The sequence below is a fragment of the Labrus bergylta genome, chromosome 5, assembly GCF_963930695.1.
Source record: "Labrus bergylta chromosome 5, fLabBer1.1, whole genome shotgun sequence".
Lineage (NCBI taxonomy): Eukaryota > Metazoa > Chordata > Actinopteri > Labriformes > Labridae > Labrus > Labrus bergylta.
In genome coordinates, this window is record NC_089199.1 from 17,607,187 (window position 1) to 17,626,278 (window position 19,092).

A 19,092-nucleotide genomic window follows, 5' to 3' on the forward strand; every position below is an offset into this window, starting at 1 on the left:
ATTGTCAGCCATGTTTTCATTGTTAAACATTAGATGTCAGTGTATTGGTAAGCTAACATTTGCCAATAGCTCTCAAATGGTGACACAAATTTAGCAAAGTTCTGTTTGTGTATTGCAGATGTTGATGTAATTTCACAGGACAACAGAGAAAAGTTGACTTGCTCTGTCCTCTCGCTCTAAAGAAAGTTTGAGAAATCACCAAATTCGTCCAGATTCCTCCTCTGTTGACCATGAGAATATCACAACCATGAGAAGGAATAATTTGCATTCTACTACACGTAAACTGGTTGGGACTTTTGTTGACATGAGTTGACCACATACTGGCAAAAAATGATTAGACAAAGCATCACCAGATATTAATAACTAAATCTCTTGCAAACATTTGTTTTCCTAAGATGCCAAAAGGCTGATGGAGTAAACCAGAACTTCAGTCACATTTTCAGGACAACTGAGCACTTTGTGTTTGAGCGTCAAAGCACCAATTACTATCTGTGTAAAACAATCCAGTGGAGGGTGACTTTATAATCAACCTTTACACCACATTGTCATTCATTTATGCATTAAACAGATGGAGAAGGTGATTGGTAGGTAATCATTCACCTTTATGCAACACTTGTTCACACGTTGCACTCTCAGGAGAGAAACACCAGCTGTCACTCAAAGTTCTCACTGAAATACTCCTTTATTCTGAATGCAGGACCAGGTCAGCCAAATAAAACATGCATACGTTTGTTTTCCATTGTCTATCTCTACATTATAGATATATAATACATACATAATTCTATCCATTAGAAAATATAAAAATATGTGAGGCCTCATTTACAACCATATTTACACAGACTTCCTTAACTTAAGAGAAATTATTAATTCATTTATCTATGTACATACTATGAACTGAATACATTAGTACAGTACATCCTTAACCTAAATCACATTGCATCAAAAAGCTAAACTGTATCAAACAGACACCCTCACACGCGCATTTGCTTAATGGAAAAGAAGTGAAATCTTAAAATAATTGCACATCAGTTTTCGATGACTGTTTGGAATTGATTGAACTGTGCATGTAACTGTTAGTCTTAAAACTGCAGATATTCCAAAACTTTAAATTAAAAATAACATGCAAACACTGCTGCTTTGTCACTGTTTAACAACTGTTATTCATCACAGACTTTCAATTACATGATATTCAACACTCAACAATACTGAATCATTGGACTGTAGGCTTTATTTACTTCTTGTTCCAGATGTTGGAGGATGTTTGCGTACACAAGCTAAACAAAGAGTCATTAACTGTGCCAAGCGTCAGAATGTTAGGAGATTATGCAGTTCTTGCTCTTTCTGCGTTTTCGGGTGTGCAACTGCCCATTGCGATTGGGTCCTCCCATCCCTGTGTTGTTGTACTTATGGACCAGCTCCTGGTTGCTGAGGTAGCGAAGCTGGATGGGTCTGGGGATTGGCTCACCCAGAAAGTAACCTTCATCATCAGATTCGGAAGATGACGAGCAGGTGGAGCACCAGTCGTCGTCATCATAATCATCCCAGGAGTATTGGTTCAGACCATTGCGTCGGCTGGACCCAGGGTTCTGAAGGGTCAGGTCTGAGGTGGTTCTTGGACACTGCCTGAAGGGCTGGGGCTGGTATCTTCCCCCTCCTCTTCCTACACCAAACTGGTCCCTGGCACTCCTTGGGGGCGGGAAACGATCGTAGTCCTCACAGACACGCAGCTGCGGTCTTTCTTGGGGTCTCACTCTCCGCTCTGCCACCAAGTTGAGAGCGTTTTCTGAACGAGACCGACGAGACCTCCGGGAGCGATGGTGGTGTCTGCGCCTCTGGGGAGTCTCCTCCTGAGCATCTAGTCTGACATTTGATCCTCTTCCGCCGACTCCTCCAGCAACCATCCTGCGCTCACTGATTGGTGGCAAACGAGCAGCATTCGCGCTGCTCACCAAACTCACCCTATCCTCCTCTTGGAAGGTGAAACCAGGTGGTAAATGAGTCATACCCACAGCCATGCCATGGGGGTCGCAGAACTGCACTTGGTACTTGGAAGACCTGGGAGGATCCATTTCCATGTAGGGCTGACCGGCAGTGAGGCTGTGAATGGACTCAGAGCTACGAAACTGCTCGGAGGAGTTAAGAGTGCCCATGTTACTTTTTTCTGATATATTCATTCCAGAGTCTTTGCTCAGGTCTGGCATGGAGAAACGAGAAAGATGCTCCTGGCGCTTTCCTCCTCCCTCTGCAGAGTTTCCTGTCGAGGTAAAGAATTCAATTTAGCATTGACTTTGTATTTTCTTCAATAGCAACTCATTGAGTTAAACAAGGTACTTTTGTCACAGCTAGCACTAAATTGCCAGAAAAATACAACTTTTCTTGGTCGAGCTGAAATAGTATCAAGCAGAAAATACCAACCTGTAGCATTGGACAGGGCCAGGGACTCCATGGATCCCCTTGGGGTCTGCTCTAGAGGGGTGAGTTGCTCAGTGAAGTTAAGTGCATTAATCGGGTTCCTGCTTCTTGGCACCTGGGCTGGTGCTGGAAGCCCCACATCTCTGTCCCTCTGAAAGCCGTGGAAACTGATGGAGCGCTTGTCCGAGGAGAAGCCGTTGTGTTGCTGAGGACAGTGGGACACTTCAGTGAAGCTCTTTTGGGTCCTCAGTTTGGGTGGATAGTACTCCTCTGGTGCTGGCTGTTGGAACCACGTCTCATTGAGCGAGTGTCCCTTCATAGCTGAGATGGGTGGTCTCTTCAAGCCTCCGTGGTCCTTGATCCTGTGATCTTGCTGGTGATTACTCTGTCCAGAGCTGGAGGGGTTATAGGTTGTCCTGACATTGCACTGGCTGAGGAGCTGCAGAGGGGTGGGGTTGGCAGTTGGGTTGGACTGGGATTGATAATTATAGCCATCACCTGCTTGCTCTTGGCCCTGCCAAGCAGGTGGCTCACGAGTCAAACTTGGCGTTTGGCTGGAGAGACTCAGAAGATCCATTTGTAAAGACAGTGGGTCCACTTCTCCTGAAAATCTCTCAGACTGCACTCCACCCACTCCACATCCTCCAGTCTTTCCAGTCTTGGAGCTGCGTCTGGACTCTCTGGTGGAGCGAGCGCTTTGGAAGGCTGAATCAGAGGAGTCGGAGCCGTTAGGTTCCTCCCCCAGACTGCAGGAGCGCGAGCAGAATATTTGGCCCTGCTTGGGCAAGAAAGGCCGACCCAATAGAGAGCGCTTGCAGCGAGCGCAGCAGAAGCAGCCCTCTGTGGCATGCCAGTGCTGCCCGTCATATGTCATCTGGCCTTGGTCAATGCCTGCAGGAAGGAAACAACACATTCATCTTGAGGTTGATGGCAAATTAGACTGTGAGAGTAAAAATGCACAAGAAAAGTAGAAGCAACATGTCTTTATCAAAGTGCATGAAATTAAATATCTTATTGTCTTTATTAAAAATGCTGTTCTAAGTGAAAACAGCAGAATATGAATTGCGTGCTGAGTGAGAATAAAGAGCTGGAGGCTGTAAAGTAACTGTGTTAGAGGGGGAACTCATTATGGAGCTTTCCCAGCATTGTATAAACACATTACATTTTCAGCGTGCCTGCAGTTGTTGCAGTGGGAAATGAAAACCAACTATTTACTAATGGCTGCCAGCTGGATGTAGCATGATTTCTGATGGTTTCAATTAATAATCAGTTGTGTTTGTGAAGCCAAATACTTCTCTGTATCCTGTCTGACAAATAATTACAGGGCAAATTTGTTGAGAGGTATGTGCCAGAATCACACCTGGACGTATCTGTGGGTATGCACAAATATGTACCCACACGCAGAAATGTTCACAGGAGGTGGCAGGAGGCCAAGAGGTGCTAATATGAAAGTTTTTTTCTCTGGAAAATAACCCAGTTTCTTCCCTCTGTTGCTTTTCCCAAAACAATTAACTTTAAGACGCTTAAATTTGTTTTTAACTGAGACATGGCGCATCCGAAAATAAAAACAGATTCAGAGATTAAAACAGCATTAAATGTAGTTTCAGGTTGCACTTTATTTACAGCATTTACTTCTGTGCACTGTGACCCTGTGTTATGTGCCGTTACCTCAAACCTCAAACAATTAGTAACATCAGTTAGTGATACACTTCTAGAAACCAGGCCACATCTTTTCCACAGAATCCATTTTCTCCCCTGTGTTATTGCTTTGAAAAAATTAGGTCATTCTTTTCAACCTCCTTAAAGAGGCCCTAACTTCCCTTCCTTGTATCCAAGTATAGTTTTCTATTTCTTTTCTTTATAGGTTTCTTTGGATGACCTGTCGATAGTGATTAATGCAGTGTTTATCAAACAGTGATAGATGCAAAGGGATTGTGCAACATACCAATATGTTCCCCGCAGGAGTCGCAGTACTCCGCGTAGAGTGACTCGAAGCAGGAGCAGCAGTAGGGCCGCCCCTCTTTCATGATGTAGCGCTGGCCCCCCAGCACGGTCTCGCACTCAAAACAGCAGAAGTGCTTCATGTGCCAGTGACGCCCCTCCGCTTCAGTGCACTCATCTGCCAGGATGACCTAAGAAAGAAAAAGACGGGAGAGAGAGTATAGTTTATCACAGGTCCTCAGAGGTTAAACCTTGGTTGGGTTATTAGTGTGCGCTGAATGACAAGACAAAGCCTCGGCTTGCCCTTGCTCTCCCTCCATATGTACCGCTATCTGCTCTCCAGCTTAGTACTCTTAGATCATCCTCTTTGTCACTGACTGGTGTGGGAGGCTGATGTATGTGGAGAGATGGTGCATTTACTTTTAATTACACTGCTGTTAAAACACCAGGGTGCTTTTTAAGTACTAACTGTGTCCTTGTCCTCATTTGCAGAGAGAGTAAGTCAGAGCTAATGGTTAGGGGATCAGGATACTGAGAGCTGACCCCATTAGACGGGAGGAATATATGTGTGAAACTATGACAGTGTGTATTGGGAAGCCTGTTTGCCTGGTGTCTTCATACTCATGCATGTTAAATGAAAGGCTGCACAGTATGTCCAAGTACATGCATGATCACCTGTGTGAAGGTATCGTGTGTGCATGTGGCGTGCGTGTACCTCATCACAGGCGGTGCAGCGTGGCTTCAGCCTCTCAGCATGGTGCCTGCCACAGAAAATCTTCCCGTCCTGGTAGAAGTAGATGAGGTCGACCAGGAGCTCATTGCAGATGCTGCACACAAAGCAGGCCGGATGCCAACACACGCCGTGGCCGGCCCGTGACGCAAACACGGCAATGTCGCCGCCATTTATCTGACCTCCACACTAAAAAAGGTTATAGAAGAGGGAGAAGAAGAGAGGCCTATGAGAACATGGGTATAGCCACACAAATTCTATCAGTGTTTGTTAATATTTTGCTTCCACTTTTCTCTACCAATAGAGGTCCCATTGTTGTACCTGTCCTCATTATTAGGTTTAACAAATGCATCTGGCAACAAAGGCACTTAGGTGGTGAACCTTTAATGCATTGTATAACACTCAAACCAGGATTCTTTTAAGTGACACTTATCAAGAACAACTTCAACCTTTTTACAATGACTGTAAAGAAAAGTTGCTCTTTTTTGCACATTATGTTTTTATCTTATTCTTTTAAAGACCTCTGGCAGTAGGAGTACAGCTGTTTCATTTCTTTGCACGTTATTCTACTCATGTGTGCATTGTTTTTGCACAAAGACACCAAGACAAATTCCTTGTATGGGTAAACCTAGTTTTACAATGGTCATTTTGTGTTTGTTAGTAAATACCATTAAAGACTGGAAAAGTTGTATCAATAAAGTATTTTCTTCCAAATTAAATGAGCAAGGAATGTCTCATGTTCTTTGGCATACACTAAGAACCCTGTGAGGAATATTTATTAAAATGAATGTATTGGAAACCATCTTGTATTATGGTATGGTATCACCACCTCATTGGCGTCAAGTCATTTCAGTATGAACCGATTATTGTGGTGAGACATGAGAATGTCAGGTATTAAACCATTGAGCTATAAGTTCAGCTAACAGCAGTCTTGATTTTAAGAAAAGAGCACAATCCTGTTAATGATATTCAGAAAATCTGTTTACTGTAAAATGTATTCAAGAAAACAAAAAATCTGTGCAAACAGGAAGCGTTCACCTTGTGAATATTTAAATGATAAAGTGATTCATTAACTAGCAGTTTCAGTTTAACAGAAGACGACGACCATTGAAGATGCAGTTTTCAAGGAAGTGAGAGTTTATCAGGGAGTTCAAGTGACCATTTCCATGGGACATTAAGTAAGCTCAGTATCTGTGCTGATATTGATGCAGTGTATCAGCTTGATGCATCTCTGGTATTTGACACAACTTCACACGTAAACTGGTTCAAACTGAGAGTGCAAAGTTGTATTTGTATGGTCAGCTGCTTGAGGACACTGATGGGTGAAAGGGAAGAAATCAAAACTGATTCACATATTGGAGGATGAAAGAAAGTGGTAAGCGAGATCGGCATGGAGGTGTAAGAGTATGGAGCCTGAATGATAAACAAAGGTAGAGCTATGGAGACGGGGACAGGTCAGGGATTTAAAGGTGGTGGGAAAGAAGGAGGCAGAGGGAGAGTTACAAGCAGGTTATCTAACTGGCACACAGCCTACAGATCCAAGGAGTGGGGGTGGGGAACTCAATCGATACACACTCCCTCAACAATCTGCTCCCTCATGTACTTGTGTTTTAGATGTGCGTCTGCTCAGAGAATGAGAAACACAAGCTGTAAAGCATGTACACACCTTAGGCGGCCACACAACAGAGTGTAGCTCTGATTTGCCTGAGCCTGATGTAAAAACGGGCACAAATGGCTGGCGGATGCTTAAGTGCGCTAGCTCATTTAACAGAACACTCTCCATTGCTTTTTGTCGTCCCACAAGAACAATTGTAGACCATACATGAAATATTCATTCCCAAAGTGGACAGTGCTATAAGATATTTCAAAGATTGACAGTTCTCTGGGTATTATGAGAGGTAATGGTTTGAGTCTGACAGATGTAACAGCAGAGGGAAAAATGAAACGTACACCACTTCAGCATCCTCTGAAGAACAGAGATTGACAACATCACAACATGGCAATAAAAGAAAGCCACCGCCCTTTCATACTTCATACTTCAACATAAAGCCCCTCTCATACATCACAACAAAGAGCTGAAATGCCAGCCGGCCGTGCAGAATGTCGGCCTCATGATTCATTGCTTTCATTCTGCTATCCACATGACACACCTTTGCTCTTGTCACTCTTAACACACTCATGTCACGGGAATCGATGCAGGAATGACATTTAGGAGTGAAACCAATGGGACACTTTTCAGATCGTCTTTGAGCTTTTCATATGTCTTGCCTGTTGGGAGACGATAAAAAAATGTTTTGTCTTTCTGTCAGCTACCTGTTCGCAAATTGCTCCCGTCATCGTCAGGGGGAACGGTCGGACATTTCCGCGGCCCAGGTTGTCCCGTTTCCGTTGGTTGCTGAAGATCTTCAGTTCTCGCTTCTCCTCGTCATCCAGGCTGTTGCAGTAGCGTACCTACACACACAAACACACACACGCTTTATTCACAACTTATATATTTCAAAGGACATGTTATGAAATAATATAAAGAGGAAGCTTGTTGCCTTTTTCAAAAAAATCAGTTTCTCATTGATGCTTCTGTCAAATCTTGTTTTTATTGCCACAATGAAAAAGAGCACGTATCTTATCTTAAGTTAATACTATTGTCCGTGTTGACATTGTCTGATGAAAGCAATTTGATTCGGATCTATATGTGATTTTTGTCACATGTTAAGATGTGTGTGTAATTTTAGACCAAGGGTTTCCTGGTTATTTTAACAAAGAAGCATGAAAACCCCTGGATATCATTTTCGCATCAACTTTACATTTTCTCCAATCATTTTCAATTCCAACAAAACAGGTTAAGCTCCACCTGTGCAGCAGGAACAAGAAGTAAAACAACAAAAAGCACATCAATATCCTTTAAAAAAAACACTGACGAAATATCCTGCTTTCAGACCTCTGAATTACTGATCATGTTGATTCAAGGTGAATTGAAAATTGAAATCTAGCAAACTACCCTTCATAACAAGTAACACAAGGATGAGTTCAATACGCAGGTTGTTGGAAGTGGACTTAGAGAAAGAAAGAACATTTTCTCAATTGACAGATTATTTTTTATGGAAAGCGTTTTATTAGAACATTTTATTTCAGCCTTATTTTTAAAAATGTGACGATTGCGAGGTAGACAGGGAAGAAGGGAAGAGAGAGAGATTGATTCAGAAATGATTAGTAGATTTTACACCTATGTGGTTATACGTTAACCATTTAGCAATCTGGATCCACAAAAACATTTATAATCTTTTGTGAGGAAACAAGTTGGCCCCTCAGTCTGGTTATAAAGTCCAGTATTGAGGTGCTAAAGTGTCCCAATTAAGTGATCACACTTCATTTATTAAGGTCATTTATTAATCATGTAAAAAACACGAATAGGCAACTTCAAACTTAAGCACCTTGCTATTTAATTCATGCTTTTATAGTAAGAATACAGACTCCATTTTTCTTGACTGTCTCCTCCTCTCGCTCTCTCTATACTTTTATCTGGGCATAGCCCTGAAGGATGGGAGGAGGGAGGGAGAGATGGATGGATAAATGGAGGTGGGGGATGGGGTCAGTTTGGACTCTCACCTCATTGTCGTGCGGTGGGAGCTGATGGAGCAGCTGTTTGATGCGGTACTTCTCTCCTGGGCTGTTCACGTAGGGCACCTTGTCCTCAGGCAGGGAGCTGTAGTACTGATGAACCTGAGGGAGAAACAGAAGCAAGGAGAGGAATGAGGAACAGCAACATACCTGTAAACACGTAAACCAGTGGACCAACCTGAAAAACACTCCGGCTGCAACCAGATATAATATTTATTACTCGAGCTTTTGAATCCTACTTAACTGATACAGTTTATAATGATATAAATCAGAGAAAAGAAATCAAGGTTCCCCAAATCCTCATCAAGAGCAGCTGAAATTTAAGATTATTGGTATTGTTTTTGGATAAATTACTCAAATCATTTATTTTTTCTTAATCTAAACCATGTCAATTAATCATTTCAGCACCAAGAGGTTCAAATATGTGAAAAGAAAAATACATGATCTACAATAGGGAGTTGCCAAAACACACAAATACACACAGACACAGACACACTTAAAATCACTTTGATTTATGGCCCACCAGCGGCGACTTAATGGAACCTCACCTCTCCATCTTTGCCCATTGACATGAGAATGTATTACTGACCTGTCACACACACTCACACACATGAATGGACAAAAAAGTGATTAACTGGTATGCATGTAACAGTGCATGTGCATGTGTGCAGCCGCAGGATTAATGCTAATCTGACCATTCCAAATTACTTGGACATTCTTTACATTACAGCAGCAGACAATGAATGTCATCTCAGTGTTATTTAGTGTGGTCTTTTTTATTACACAGTAACAGGAGGCCGGGGTATTACAGAGGTCAGGAAGCCATATATGAATGTGATTGGGTGGGTGGGGGGGGGGGGGGATTGCAAAGGCTGCAGGGTTTAAAGTGAGATTTGAGGACAGAGGTTGAAAGGAAAAGGCAAGTAGTGGGGAAAGGAATGCAGACACAATAAAATATTGACGATGAAAACAGTAAAAGTAGAAAAGAGAGCAAGACAAGAAGAATCAAAAATAGCAAAACACGTAACAGAATACTTGGGATGTAACGACAGACTCAACATGATCGATACCAGCTGACTGGGTGGCTTCAATCTAAATGACTTATATGTCTACTAAATGGATCTACTGACTGGAAGTCATCAGGTTTGTCCTTGAAAAATAACACCCAGTCTATCAAAGGAGCCACAGGTCGGACTTGAACCGGGGCCACTGTAGCCTCCGTACACGAGGTGTGAACCAACTGCTAGGTCATCAACACCCCAATATTCTAATACATTTAGGTGCAACTTTCCTAAATCTGTGTGTATTCATTTCTACATGATGAGTTTCTCCTCACAGCCTTTACGGACCCATGTTGGTTGTTTCTGAAGTAACAGCCCCAGCCCCTGGCTTTAGGTGTGACCTATTTCCTTTTGCCTTGTTTTTGTTGGCTTACTAGTGTTGGCAAGCGACGCAGGATCCATGTCAAGCAACACAGCACGGGACGCCAGGGGCATCTCAGGTTAGTCAATGAAGGACTGGCTGTGGTCCGGCACTGATAAATCACACAGCGACTATATGCACATGCTTTAAAATACCCACCTCCCCCCCCCCCCACACACACACACACACACACAAACACACACATACTGCTAATGATAAATTGCAGAACATGCATATTACAACATCAGGGTTACAGTCTGTAGGTGAAAGGCACATTGCCCCAAGGAAAACACAACGTCTGAGACATGCACTAATACAGACACACACAAACACAGACTTACACAAATACACGCTACACTTACACACACACATATATAATTGACGCAGATGCAGAGAGAGCCAAAAGGAGCAGCTTGTGATAATAACTGTAATCGAAAGCAGATGAAGCTAAAGACAGGGCAGGAGTTCGTACTGTACTGAGAGGAGTGTTTTTAAAGCCTAAAGCAAATGGTAGGACTTCACAACTGAGTGACAAGCGTGATCACTCCACACAGCTGGTTTCTATTGCTGTTAATGGCCAGAGAGCCAGAGGAAAAGACACCACCAGGCACCACTCCTAACATTCTCTCAACGAGCCACTTTACAGTGGTTAGTGGACACAGATATTATATTGTAGAGAAAACACTGCTCATTACAGCCAAACATGGTGGGAAAGACGCTGTTTTCATAGTGAAGTGTTGAGCAGATTCAATGGCTGCGTTTTCATTCTTTGTCCTTTTCGTCTCACTCACACCCAATTGTGAAAGCTATTTCAAATGCAGTTCAATACATATAGGATATATATATCTTTAAACATATATATCATATTTCACTGCAACTGTGATTTAACAAAATCGCCCTTAGCTAAACTAGCAGATCTGTGAGATTGTTTTCAGGTATAGCCGAGTTAACATAAATGCAACATCACTGATTAGTGGCTGATTCTAAGCAGGTATATTTTTCTTCTTCTAAACAACATAGGTTGGTGTGTTGGCATGGAAACATTGGCTAATGTTTATTTTTTTAATCTTGTGATTGTGCTTGATGGGAAGTCAGATGGATTACCGAGCTCTGCAGGATTTATCCTCTCCTGTTCATGACTGTTTATTCAAACTTTCCATCTCTTTAGCCACATTGCCAGCATGGCTACACAATTATCTTTCTGTGAAAAGTGCTCAATGTAACTCCCAATCTCTTTTAACTCCTCTCTTATTCAAAGCTGCTGGCTGTAATATGGTCAGGGTCTGAAGGTTTTCATAATCATTGAACTCAGATGGGGAGGGGTTAAATAGTCCATTTTGGTGCAGGTGGAACCAGCCTCGGGTTCCACTTGTACCAGCCCTTTCAGTTTGGCCCTTTGTTGTTTGAAAGGTATTTTATCCACAGGGCCTCAAAAGACCTCAAGCTTGCATGAATGACCTCAAACTTAATTGCTATTCAACTAACCCACATGTAAGCAGAATACTTCATGTTCGACTGCAAATTAAAATCAGATCTTGGTAAATGCTAAGCAGAGTCTGCACATTAGAGTGCATCTCGTGCTTTGTGATTGGTTAAGGAGTCTAAAAAAAATCAGTTACTGGCTGTTGCTGAGTGACATACTTGGCCTTGACAAGCTGTAACTTGGCAACATGCAAGAATTGTATTTCAGAAGGATGGAGAGAAGAGAGCAAGAGGAGACAGTAGGGGAGAGAATATTGGCAGCTTTGCATCTTCATAAAATCGTGAACTCACTATGTAATGGCTGTGTTTGGTGATAAAAATCCATCATTTATTACTGACTCTGTATTTATAGAGACTGCCGACACGAATGCGAACACACAGGAGGATAGTATGTTATCCGTCATAATCTTCAGATATATCTCACTGAATACAGCAGTCCTGGTCTGCAATCTTTGGTTACAGAATAGTGACTTTACACCGCTGCTGGCTGAACAGCAGACTCATACACAAAACTGACTCCCTGCGGGGGGAAACCTAAACCCACAGTTTAGATCCTGGAGATTAGCTTTTGTGTTTACAATCTTCCTTTATTCTCACTCTGTCTTTTCCTCATGCAGAGGAAGAACTGGTGGTAAAAAAAAAAGCCCCACATCAGGAGTACATCCGCTCCACTGCAGCCGGTCACACAAAATGTTTCCACAGCTTGGATGACTTGGAAGTAAAGTTGTGGAAATAAAATAATATTATCACTGCAGACATTTTTCATATAGGGAATAAACAAATGTTCTTAGTTGTAAAAAATAAAAAAAATAGTTTACAAGAGTTTACAAGAGTACACTACATAACATGTTCTATCAATGTTGTTCAGGCTTGTGTTTGTGCCATGCTGCACAGTCCAGTCTTCTTAATGGCTTTAGTGTTCATGGGACCATATCACCTCTGGATGGGAGCCTAATTGACTTCAGGGTTGGATGTGTGGCCCTGGAGGGGAATGAAAAAAAAAAAAGAAGCAGCGCTCGGTCCTCAGAGGTGAAAACCTGGGAGCTGTGCCAATATTATATTGACCGGTTCATTGTCCTCAGCTCATCAACAAAATGAAACCAGCCCCCATAAACACTTCTTTTGTCCTGGAAACCCTCCCACATGTTCCCACCGAGGGCTGAGCGGAGTACTGTAAAATTGGATTTAATCGAAATGCATGGGGCCATTTAATGTGTTCACACAGGTGAAGATTATCTGTCTCAAGGGCAGTGAAACCTACTGTTAACATGTTTTTTAGGTGAAGATTATTTTTACTGCTGGAGGCACACAATCCTTAATATCTTTTAGCTTGCAAAACCAGCTAGCTATAGTACTATTAGATACAACGTAACAGTTGCACAAAATTGGTACGAGGTGTAAAACTATACTCACATTGAACCCAGGTTACACCATGAATGTAGAAAATTTCACACACTGTTTGTCTTTTCAAATCATTGCAACACATTTTCTCTCATGGTTAGGCAATGATCATGACTTAATAACGATAACATTGTATTTCTCCCAGGTGTTTGAATCATGTACATCTGAACATTGCAATGTCTGTCTTGCGGTTCGGGTGGTTAAATCAAAAACACCTTATTAGTTGTAAGTTGTAGTTTTATCAAGGCTCAAATCGTCATTTGATATAAGAGAGTTCCAAAGTGCTATAGAGCTCAGTTTTTGCTGTTCAGATTGAATGTGGTGTGGCTGAGTGTAAGAGTATAATATGGTAATACCTGTTCAGGTTTAAGTCCCGGAGGTACCCAGGCGTACTCCTCTAGCGCACAGCCTGAGTCGTCATCTGAGGTCGAGTTCCTCTGGAAGTCATACATCAGCTTGGTGACAGTCTTCTCCATCTCTACAGGCATGGCTGTCACTGCATGCTCCTCACGACGACACTTACAGTGCACACAGATCTTCCTGCAATGGACACACAGAAAAACACACTCTGTCAAGCTGATGTAGCATGCATCGGATTCAGATGAATTAAAGCAGGGTTCAGTTCGCCGTGTGTACGATCCTGTTGAAGTATGATTTTTGATTTGACAGTAACTTTTCTTCATTTCAGCTAATGTTGCCTCAGAATATAAACCACCTCTGGGGTGAAAACATCACGGAGTAAATAGATTTACATTTGGGAGATAGGGTTCAGAACAAACAAGATAACATGTATTCAGCCTTCCATTAATCAGAGAAAGGTTACCTTTGACAACCTGTAAAGATACAAAAATGTCTTAACCATGCTACTTTACTGTAGCTAAGGTTTCCTGTCGAGATAAAAACCTCATGAAACTCTTGACTTTGACTCAAAATGACATGGAGTCTGTGCATGTTTGCAGGCCTTCTTCACATAAAGGATGTGAACATCACACAGTTTAAAGGTCAAGGATTCCCACTGCAGCTCTCAGTGGAAAGAGGGTACCACAAACAATGCTCAATTATCCTCTGGGATACACTGAACAAGGATATAATCACAAACAGCCGATGGAAATCAGCAGAATACAGCCAATGACAGTGATGGAAAGCAGTCTGTATGAACACACTAAAGTGCAAGCCAGGCTGTATTCACACAAACGTTCCTGTGTACAAGGTTAGACAGAAACACTAGCAGATGCTTAGAGTGCTTCAGTGTCATTAGTCAAGTGGACCGACACAGTTACAAAGTGGCAAGTATCAAACTAATACAACTCTTTTAAAAAAAAGTGTTTGGTAGTGTTTAATACAAACACTCATTCTGCTAGCTTCTCGTTCATCGTTGTAGCCTTAAAAGACTATTGAGTGTTGTATTGCAAATTATTGACATTAACTGTCAAATTTAACCCCTAAGAGACTGACAACTATCATGTGAGACATCTCGCAAAAAAGCAGAACAGCATGTTGTTTGGAAACCAGAGTGCATGGATGAATGTGAATATACAGCCAACCTTCAGTGTCTCTATATTGGATAAAAAGGGAGAAGACACTGCTCACATACAGATCCATGTGTCCTTGACAGCTCTAAGTGCCTGCATGAGAAGGAAGCTGTCATTGGCCAGAAGGTCGTATCCCACTAACCCTTGCTGCCCCCTCAGGCAGCCAAACCAAGGAGACAATCCAATTACCTTCCCAGACGGACGCCTGCCTGTCTGACTGAGAGCCCTACGGAGCAGCTTAAGGACACTCAGGACACTCCTTGACAGACTGACAGCTTGCTTGGCTGAGGATCTGTTGGTGTAAAGAGTTTTGAGCGCAGACAGCGCCATGTGGAGAGCTGGCCAAGTCTCACCTTGTCTCTCGTTCAATGGAGCCCTTTCTGTCCACAGGTTGAGTCTAGATTGACAAAGCACTTCTGTCTGCTTGGCTTAGCACTGATTGATTTTGGTGATGGAAAGGATATCGGAAATGCTTTGGAACTTCCTGGGAATCTCCAAGTAAAAACATCCCACTGACATGCAGCAGCGTGTTATCGTTAAAAAAGAAGATGTGAGAAAATATAGGTCTGGAGTGGGACGAAATCTCAGTCAACACTTTGGATTCCTTACTGCTTATCACTGCCAGGTCTAACTTTGAATAGAATCTCAAGCAGGGAGGCAGACTCTACCCCTTCTGATGACATTGTCAAAGTGCAAGCCACAGGCTGCACATGCTGACTCCAGAAAAACCCACATAACGTGGGTAGAATATAAATATTGATATGTATGATAATCACAGCAGAAATGCAGCTCAGGCAGAGAAAGTCATCAAGCAGCTGTCATGCAGGTCCGCTGGTGTTTGGCGAATCCCTGTCCCAGCGGCACAATGATATAGCCAGGGGCAACTCAGCCTGCCTCATTACAGCCCAGCAACTTCACTCTCATTACTTATTTAGGGGGGATGATCACTTTATAGCAAGGATGATGATTGAGAGTGAAAACAAAAGAAGTGAAGGTGAAGACAAAAAATAATTAAGCATATATGGACACCTCTTCCATTCAGGAGACATGCTGCTCAGTGATAGAAGTTATTTCTGCCTTTGGGTGAGTAGGGTCTCATGGAGATAAGGGTATACAAATAGCCAGAGCTTGAGTGAAAGCATTACACACCACATTCCTTCCGAGAGGACACATACTAATGCTCCTGACTATCCAGTCTTGGCCGAGTTCAAATCCTGATGCAGAGAAACTTGTGACCTTTGGGGAAACGCTCCTCACTGACTAAATCTATCAATCAAAATGTGTTGATGACCTTCTTCACAAACATCTGATCTGCCAATACCAGCACTGTGTAGTGTAGACCTTTAGGGGGCTTGTTGCTCCTTCTGTCCCCACCCCCCCCCCCCCCCCCAGCCCCCCCCCAACCCTCCTGATTTACAACACGCTTCATGCACATGCCTGGGATTTCCTTTCAACTGAAACTTAATCCCAGAGTTTCCCCCTTGTAATCTACATGATTTCAATTAGGAGAGATTCGGGGGACTTTGGTAATGCAGGTTGAGTGCATCACCAATGCCTTATAAATAACTTTGAAGTAAAGAGAAGGAAGTTGAAAGGCCTGTTCTTTATAATTTAAATGTGACTGTCCTTTCATCCCCTGGGAGATGTAAATGCTGATGTTTCATTGGTCGGTCAGAGTGTGGAGTTTGTCAAGACCTGGGGGGTATTTTGTTAGGTAGTAATACTGCGACCATGATGTCAATGGACAATGATTAACCGTTTTGGGTTAATTATCATCGCCCCGCTTTTCTAGTTGAGCACTGTAACCCAAGTAACAGGTTGTTCTAATGCTTAACTAGGGTCAGATAGGAACCTATGACAGTAACAATGACTTGGTTCCACTGATTTAGGTCAGTGCTGCAAGATTTTCAGAAACGGGGTCTCATGCTTTTGGCCAGAAAACCTTTCTTAAAGCTTCGGTCAAATTCCCTGCATCTTCGAACATGTGCTTAAAAGAATGGCTTCACTCATAGAAATGATCTTTGCAAAACCAAAAGAGAGAACTCAAGAAAGGCATTTGATTAAAGTCCTATTCCAGAGCCAGTCAAGAAAGTATGGCCTTGAAGCATTTGAAACTCCATTCTCAGTCTCTCTCTCATTCCTGACCAGGTCCCAAAACCACTGTAGCTTTTCCATGGCATCACTAGAAGAGGGTCAGATTAAAATCCCATCTTTTAATGGCAGCATGCATAAAAGTGAAAGCTGGATAACTAGAGAGGAAAGCACAGGAGAGAGAACAGCTGGGAGTATATTTCAGCCAAGTCTTGTCTTATTTTTTCCTGCTTCTGCTTTTGTTTTCTCTGGAAGAAGTAGGGGAAGAGGAGGACAGACTTTTTTTCCCCCTCTGAAACAGCCTTTTGTTAGGTCAGTGAATTTTGAGGCTCAGTGTCTTGAAACATTTGTTATTTTCAGGGGTTTCAACAACAATAAAAAAAAAAATCCCTTTCACAAATGACCTACAAACAAGGAAACAAAGTATTAGAACGTACATGAGGCTGCATTTTGACTTCAGAGCAATTAGGAGTTAATCCGTGTTAAACATGGCTTGAGGTGTTCCAAGACAAGAATCAGGCACGAGAGAGATGTTTTCCATTAGTGGCCAATTAGTATGAACCAGATGCAGCATGTTCCTGAGGACACACATTAGGCCAGCATTCACCTGTCATAACAAATTATACAAAGTTGAGTTCCAGCTTTATTATCAACACGATCTGGTCTTCTATATCCTCAACCTTAATGGTTATAGTCCCCCTGTAAGAGCTGGTAAACAATGACATTTGTTTTTTTTTTGAAGGGGCATGCCAAGAATCAAACATATGATGTTAAGCGGCATGATGGTTTTATAATATCCTCTACAGCTTTGAAAGAAGTTTTCAAATTCCTGAAAAAAACCTGATTATGCCCGCAGATGAATGACCTTGAATTACTTAAAAACACTTAAACATAAAGCATATGTCAAACCCTAAAGCTGGGGGGTAAAATTTAGGCTCAAGGGGCAGTTCATTGTGTGAAAGTGGCAGATGAAGTAACAGAGTCTGACGCTATGATGACAATTTTTGCCATTATATCCAAGTATATTTGTGCTTTGTGTAGCTTGAAGTATTCCCGCTGTGACAACAGCAACAGAACTATAATGAAACAAGTTCATTACATGCACAGAGTTTGCACCAGACAAGTGCATATGTCTATGATTCTGCACCATCACAGGATATAGACGTCATTACTTCATGGCTGTGAATTTTCCTGAATATTTATTGCTCTGTTCTCACATGGACTCACCCCAAAATCACACGGAAAACTAACCAGAGGCTGGTAGGAAAAAATCTAGCTGAAGTCAGAGTAAACAAATTCAGCTGTTTGCGTTCACACATGTATCTCATCCTGAAAAATTACGATTTCAGGACTTTTGTGTATAAGTGAAAGCACTCGACAAGACTTTTTAAATAGATTTCAAGATTGGGCTTTTTTCTTCAGGCTACAGCACACAGTGGTCCCTTTACTTATTAAGGGTTTGCTAATTCACTGTCGACTTGTTACATAAAGTGACACTACTCTGGATGGGAAAATAGGAATGTTAAAGACCAGACTCTAGGACTACCTCCACACATATTTCGGATGTATAGGCCTACTCAAGAGACCGGTTACAGATCATCGCCAGACATTTCTAAAATAAAGACATACAGAAGGGTTTAAGAGTTTCGCTCTACAAGCTCATGATGTATAATTCAGGAGATACATTTAACTCTACAAAGACATCACTCATTTGAGGAGTTTTATTTGAAAATGATGTTGACTTTTCTTTTAAAGTCTCAGAAGGGAATTAAACATCAACTAATGCAAGGCTTAATGCAAAGATACTTTCGAATATCAGGAATAATGCTGATTTGACATTTAAGCTTCTGTCAGTTCATTGCATCGTTGGGCTGCTCTCAGACCTATGCAGGAGTCCAATGATACTGCAGCCAGCTGCTGAGGCGACATTATTCATCACTCCACCGTCAGTCCATTCATGTGCTAATCCAGTGACCCTTGCACAGACAAAAAGTAGCCCCCCTAAACGGCTCAATTAGCCTGCATTTGGTCTTGAATGTTCTTCTTAATATAACTAGGATAGTTCAACAATCAGTGCCGCTTGTTCTCGATGCAGTTTGCAGAAAACGTAAAGTACATATTAAGAGTTTCAACGCAGGAGCATTTGAATCTTGAGTGGAGATACGAAATGAAACAGGTTGACTTAATGGGAAAGTAATTGGAGTTTTTTTTAACAGAGGCCTAATTATGTATCTGATCATTTACAGGCAAACTGATGCCCATATGACACGGAGAATCCCAACAAAGAGTTTGTGGCTGCAGAGCGCACAGTAGCTTGACCATTGCGCTACAGGGGGTGGGGTGGGGGATAAAACCCGATGAGAACACGTCTCTGCAGGGAAAGCATAGGGCCTACAACAACTCCCCCTTTTAAGTATTCAAATAAAGGTTGAAATCTTGAAAAATGCAAAACAATAAAAGACCCCT

The 19,092-nt window shown here is 42.1% G+C and overlaps 1 protein-coding gene across 2 annotated transcripts in view; it reads right to left on the reverse strand.

Moving 5' to 3' along the window:
* Window positions 1-663: 663 nt before the first annotated feature.
* prickle2b (prickle homolog 2b) overlaps window positions 664-19,092 on the reverse strand; it is a 90,791-nt gene continuing 72,362 nt past the window's right edge. For both annotated transcript variants that reach the window (XM_065955045.1, XM_020633103.3), the window contains 7 exons: window positions 13,360-13,543; window positions 8,687-8,800; window positions 7,397-7,534; window positions 5,069-5,272; window positions 4,358-4,544; window positions 2,416-3,303; window positions 664-2,254 (listed from right to left, as the gene is read on the reverse strand). In XM_065955045.1, coding sequence (XP_065811117.1) covers window positions 1,314-2,254; window positions 2,416-3,303; window positions 4,358-4,544; window positions 5,069-5,272; window positions 7,397-7,534; window positions 8,687-8,800; window positions 13,360-13,543 — 2,656 coding nt within the window. In that variant the 3' untranslated portion in view covers window positions 664-1,313. The remainder of the gene's footprint in view (window positions 2,255-2,415; window positions 3,304-4,357; window positions 4,545-5,068; window positions 5,273-7,396; window positions 7,535-8,686; window positions 8,801-13,359; window positions 13,544-19,092) is intronic.